The 6,132-nt window shown below is 35.8% G+C and overlaps 1 protein-coding gene across 2 annotated transcripts; it reads right to left on the bottom strand.

Moving 5' to 3' along the window:
* Positions 1–270: 270 nt before the first annotated feature.
* Positions 271–4,307, bottom strand: LOC18429881 (cytokinin riboside 5'-monophosphate phosphoribohydrolase LOG7). 2 transcript variants are annotated; one of them, XM_088848041.1, is made up of 7 exons: positions 4,152–4,307; positions 3,924–4,021; positions 3,626–3,656; positions 3,356–3,455; positions 2,250–2,320; positions 1,979–2,122; positions 271–615 (listed from the first exon to the last, which is right to left on the bottom strand). In XM_088848041.1, exons 1-7 carry the CDS (start codon positions 4,260–4,262, stop codon positions 520–522), a joined length of 651 nt encoding a protein of 216 aa, XP_088704167.1. In that variant the 5' UTR covers positions 4,263–4,307; the 3' UTR covers positions 271–519. The 2 variants fall into 2 exon arrangements, with proteins under 2 accessions (XP_088704167.1, XP_088704168.1); XM_088848042.1 differs by lacking the exon at positions 3,626–3,656.
* Positions 4,308–6,132: the final 1,825 nt, after the last annotated feature.

Here is a 6,132-nt window from a genome sequence, read left to right as displayed (position 1 = left end):
TCCCGGACCTTTTTACTCAAAGTCTCATCCACATGTACGAAAGCCACTTGTCGCGACCTGGTCCACGTGCCGTCACCACGTGGCGTTTGGTGAGCGACCGTGGGGACCCACGTACTTTCTTCCCAATAATGTAACGCCCCGCCCCGCTCGTGTCCTTGGACCACTCTCATCGCTTCTATTTTCTTCTATTTTTGGCAATCGAAGCCCGCAATTAAAAATAAAAATACTTTAACAATGTCACCGACAAAAGAACTGAAAAAACAAGTAAAAGGCACCAAAACAGAAAAGTAAATCGCATTGTCTAAGGGTACGAATTTATACACGGTTACAAAAAGGACCGTGTATAAAAAGGCAGGATTACACATATTGTATGTCTAGGGCCCATAGGCTGTTGATAATTCAGGTAGCGAAAAAAACAAGATTTGTGTAGCTGATGATGATCTTAAATAGAAGGAATAAAACTCAGATGATGATGATGATGATATTATGAAAAGTGCTTGTTAGTTGTATTTTGACGAGTTAACGTGCCATATCAACTTTGGATGAGTACTCTAGCTGCTCCTCAATTTCCCAGCTCAACTGTGAAGCTACACCATTGTGTCGCGGCTCATATTCCTGAATAAAAGAAAACATGAGCAATCATTTAATTTTTCTCTTTTTTTTTTTATACTTTTGTGAAAAATGATGAAAGAGGAGAGCAAGCTAGAGCAAGTGTTCGATGCATAGAGTAATATTTCGTAAACTGATATATTGGGGTACAACATGGTTGCTTTCGTACTAGAGTTTGTTTATCTGATTTAGAAGATAAGGATTGGGAGGTGGGCGATTCCTGTCTGGTGAAACCTTGGAATTGCCTCATTCTCTTCTGGTTATTTTTTAGACTTTTCGTTGTTGGTAGGTTGGTCTAACTCGAGAACCACAAAAGTAAGAATGGGTGAACTAAAATTGATTCCTCAGCATTTTCGAGCCCAATTCCATTTTTTTCAAAAGGTTATCTTAGATTGCACACACTATGGACTAATTTATCATTGTACTCAACAAATTTGAAGTCTTTTATATCATTGTTTTGTACATGAAATTTTTTTTTAATAAAAATATTTTTTATCATTAAAAAAATACGACGTCATCTACGCGGAGTGTGACATCACCCATATGGAACATCAAATGCCACTAGTGTGCTCCATGTATAAAGTAAAAATACATAAGTGTCTAAAATTTATTGAGCATAATGATAAATTTTTATTAGTGTGAACACCCTAACATAACGTAACTCTTTTTTTAAAATAACTAAAGTGAAGGATCAAAGAAGAATAGAAGGAAAGAAGTAAGAAAAACTGAGGCAAAAAGAACAACAAAAAATAAATTGGGAAAAGGAGAAAGTTGGAGATTAGGAATTTGAGGGTTGACGCCGAAAACAGAGAAATTCGTTTTGTTGAAAAGGTAAGGAGCCCATTGACAGAGAAAGCTGCTTCTTTTGAATTAAGTAAAGAAGACAGAGAGAAGTTTTCGTTTCCCTGTCATAGACCCCACGACCAACATAACTAGATTAATGCATTGGGTTCAAAGTTCCAGCTTACTTTACTGAGCTCCTATAATTAAAAATGAAATAACATAAAATCTTCCGGAGAAGGTTTTAAAAAATGACAGCCGGATTTTCGATTTGGTTTGGTGGATTGGCAATTTGGATTGCTGAATTAGAAATTTTACAGCTGGATTTTCAATTTGGTTTAGTGGATTGGTGATTCGGATTATCGAATTAGAAATTTTAAAAAATTAATTGGCCAGTTCTCGATATATTAAGTGATGTGGATTGATTCGATCGATTCTCATTCTAAATCGACCGATTCCTATCTAGTTACATAATTTTTTGAACAGTACTACGCGCCATTAATATCAAAATATCAAAATGGGTGTCTCGATGAAATCATTTCAAAATAAAATGATAAATACGATTGCAAGAAAGAGATCCTCAAAATACCTCAAGCTTTCGCACGAGGTCATGGGCCGTGGGGGCAGAAACGGTAATATGACGGGCAGCGGGGGCAATAAAACCCTCGTCCACAGCCTGGTCTATGAAACTCAGCAGCGAATTGTAAAAGCCATCCACATTTAACAAACCAACCTGAATACAAAAGATTAAAAAATAAAATGAATATTAATATTTAGGTTCGAAGATCCTGAAAAATTGGACTCAGTCGAAATAAAAATTAAAAAATTAAAAAATTAAATGATTTTTTTGAGAAATTTACCGGTTTGTCATGGATTCCGAGCTGAGCCCAAGTGATCACTTCCAGCAATTCCTCCAGCGTTCCGTAACCGCCTGTGTTTTTATTTTAAATTCATTTCAGAAATTTCGTTAATTCAACGATAGAAATCGAACTTGCTAACCACTCAAGCTCCTTCCTGATTCCTTAAATAGATAAAAATAATAATTCTTTTCTTATACTTTTCAATATTTTTGGACTTTTAATGTTTTAATTAAAGGGTTTTGGTTTGTATAAAGGGTTTTGGTTTGTATAAGGGTGAGGCCCTAAACAATCAAAGTAAGGCACACCTTCAAATAGTGTCTAAGTGTGTTCCAGTATAAAAAATCTTTGTCATGGTGTAAACATTTATTTTCATCTCTAATTATAAAGTTTATACATTCAAAATACTATAGATTGAACAGATCTATGAGCACTTAAAAATCTTGAAAATTGGCGATACGATAATATATTATAAAATGCAATGTTTCTAAAGCTTAAAATGTATTTTTTCTCGTGTCTATACCTCTCGTAGTCGAGATATCAAATTGAGGTTTTTTCAACATTGGAACAACCCCTTCTTTTAAATTTTTGAGGTACATCTTAATTTGATTGTTTAGGGCCTCACCCTTATATAAACTTTATCAGCAAGTAAAATAAACTTTAAATTTTATCATAACATATAATTTTGATGTAAAATATTCTTAAAATTATCTCAAAATCTATTTTCAAATCTAATCATAAAATTTTAAACTCCAAAAATGATTAGAATCAAGTAGATCTATAAACATATGAAAATGGACGGTGTAGATATTGTGTTGTAAGATGCATCATTTTTTGGACTCAAAATGATTTTTTTTTTTGTCTTCGTCATACGTCTCGATGAAGGGTTTTTCAACATTAAAAGACATCTCGATGTGGAGATGATCAATTAGAGGGTTTTTCAACATTAAAAGACATCTCGATGTTGAGATGATCAATTAGAAGGTTTTTCAACATTAAAAGAACATTTACTGATGGATTTTTGTGTGCATCGTGCAACCTTATATAAATTTTTCCCAATATATAAATATATATATATATATAATTTAAAGGTACGTTAAAAATAATACCAGGCAAAGCAATAAAAGCGTCAGCTTGGCGGGCCATTTCAGCCTTTCTTTGATGCATGTCCGAAACCGGTCTTACTTCACCCACTGTTTCGCCTGTGATCTGCACCAAACCATTTTTATTTTTTTTAAATATGTAAAAAATATCAATTCAATTCCATGATTCATACATAAAACACTGTTCCACCATAATATGCAAAAAATCAATTGAATTCCATAATTTAGTGTTACAATAAAATTCCAAATTTTCATAAAATGTGAAAATTCCATTACCTCTCTTGGCATAAGGGTCTTGGGAATTACCCTGCAACACAAGAAACATCCAAATTGAGCCTTTGGGACCAGAAAAACCACAAGAGAGAGAGAGAGATTTGGAGAGAGAGAGAGAAATTTGGAGAGAGAGAGAGAGAGAGAGAGAGAGGGGGGAAGAAAACAGAGTCACTTCTAAGAACCCAAGGGCACAGAGCAAAATTAAAGAACCCCACGAACCAAAACAGACAAAAAGGAGAGAGAGAGAGATTTGGAGAGAGAGAGAGAGATTTGGAGAGAGAGAGAGAGAGAGAGAGAGTACCCCAAAACATGGCGACCACCTTCATGAACAGCCCTTGAAACCAAACCCATCAACCCCACACTGCCTCCCCCATAAACCAAATCTATCTTTCTTTCCACCTTCAAAATCAATCAAACAAAACTTTTCACACAAAAACCAGAAAAAAAGACAAAAAAAAAAACTCATCTCTTGCATGAAAACCAGAGCTCTTCACATATAACAACATAAAATTCATAAAGTTATTATTACCAGTTCTTTTCCCAGTTGAATTGCTGCAATTTGGTAGCTGGGTTTATTTCCCGGGCTACTACCACAGAAGACACAAACTCTTTTGAATCTGGATTTGGATTGGGTCTCCATTAGAGGCAAAAAGGATAAAACTTGGAACTGAAGACTTTGGATCTTGAGAAAGGGTTCCATATGTTTGTATATATATATATATATATAAAAAGGCATACTATTCTTCTTCATGAAACAAACTCAATGGACAGGAATAAATGAATATACGAAGAACAAGTGCCCCACCACCCCCACCGATATTCTACGTGGAAATTTCAACCATGGAACCCTCTCTCTCTCTCTCTCTCTCTAGATGCCTCTTTGATTGTTCTTTACTTGTTATTCTCTCTCTCTAGGACTTGGGTTTGTATACTCTCTCTCTCTTGGAAGTTGCTGGATTGGTTTTCAACTCTCTCTTTCTCTCTCATCGTCATCTGGTTAGCCTTTTTGCCACTATAGGTACGTGGGTTCTTATCAGGAGATGGCGTTGTGCTCTCTCTTTCTTTTGCCATTTTAGGTGCGTGGTTCCTGGAAGTTGATTCATTTTTGCACTTTCTCTTGGGTCCTATGGCTCCCATATCACCACCGGCACCGGTGTGGGGTCCTTGTGATTTTTTAAGGGGTGCAGTTTGTATAGTGCCTAGGCTCTTAACAATCAAATTAGAGCTTCCTTTCAACTAGTGTCGAGAAATGCGGTTTCAATATTGGAAATCTTTTTGATAGCTTTAAAATATGTTTTCATCGTTATTTATAAAGTTTAAAGCTTAAGAAATAGTGTGCATCGAGAGATCTATGAAAACTTGAAAATTGATGGTCCACAAATGTGTTACAAAATACATTATTTTTTAAACTTGAAATCCATTTTTTTTTATCATGTCCATGTATATTGATTCAAGATGATCAATTTGAGGATATTTTGGCATGTAACAACCTCTTCTAATAAAAGTTTTGAGGTAGGCTCGAATTTTATTGTTTAGAACCTCAACTCTATATAAACCTTTCCCTTTTTAAAGTGGTTAGGAGCACGTTGGTTTTTTTTAAAAAATAAGGGTGGCAATGGGCCTGGCTTAGACGGGGCAGGGTTATGGGTGACAAGGGATCCGACCTGACTCAGGACCCAGACTTGATCAGAGTCCAGGTATGGGTTCAAAAATTGAACATGACGGGTTAGGTCCGGATCCAAATCTTGGGTGCGACCGTTATTCGGGTCTAGGTCGGGTCTGAGTACGGAAATATTTTTTAGGTCCCAATTTATAAAATATATTTAAATATAAATAAATACATAGATATTTTAACTTTTGCATCGGGTCTGGCTCTAGGGAATTCGGCTCTGGTCAGGTCCAAGTCCCGTAACATTTTTTTGAGTCCAGGATTCAGATCCGACCCGATCCGTTGCCACCCTTAGGCAAAACTTAGCCCTGCTCTTGTATCCATAAGGCCTGGCCTTGGCCTTCTTAGGACTAGACGGGGCTGGGTCAAACCAAAACAAATGAAGGAAAAATGAGAAAAAAAGGCCTCGTTGAATGGGGCTGACACTAGCCCTCGGGCCACAGTTGTATCCCAGGCCCTGCTTGTTCAGGGCCTTTCCAGCTCGAAAGAGAATAGAGTTATGCATTGCTAATTAAATGGGTGAGAAGGTTGTAGAAGCAATTAAATTTTTTTTTTCTTTTAGTGTTTTGTGTAAAAAACTTAAGACGGTGAGGAAAATTTTTCTCACTTTATATCTACCAACGTTTTAAAATATGTGAGTTGCGTGCTATCTTGAATGATATATTAAACAATTCCTTACAAAATTAAAAGACATAAAATCACAATCAATCTCATGTAAAGCGTTTATGGTCATAAAAAAACGTTATGAATGTGAACCGTCAATTAGAATGAAGGAATGAGATCTGATTTCCCTAACTAAAGGGCAAGTGATTCGAGTCTCATGCTGAATTTTAATACAACA

This window comes from Amborella trichopoda, chromosome 9 (genome assembly GCF_054954075.1).
Source record: "Amborella trichopoda isolate Santa Cruz 75 chromosome 9, AtrichopodaSantaCruz75HAP2 v2.0, whole genome shotgun sequence".
Taxonomy (NCBI): Eukaryota; Viridiplantae; Streptophyta; class Magnoliopsida; order Amborellales; family Amborellaceae; genus Amborella; species Amborella trichopoda.
Note: the sequence above shows the minus strand (reverse complement) of the source record. Positions and strands in the feature narration are given on the sequence as shown.

Excerpts from the sequence above, each read along its gene's own strand:
- LOC18429881 (XM_088848041.1), bottom strand. The coding sequence starts at position 4,262 with ATGGAGACCCAATCCAAATCCAGATTCAAAAGAGTTTGTGTCTTCTGT. Across the intron at positions 2,321-3,355 it reads CGCTTTTATTGCTTTGCCTG|GCGGTTACGGAACGCTGGAG; the intron begins GTATTATTTTTA and ends ATAAAAACACAG. Across the intron at positions 616-1,978 it reads ACCTCGTGCGAAAGCTTGAG|GAATATGAGCCGCGACACAA; the intron begins GTATTTTGAGGA and ends TCTTTTATTCAG.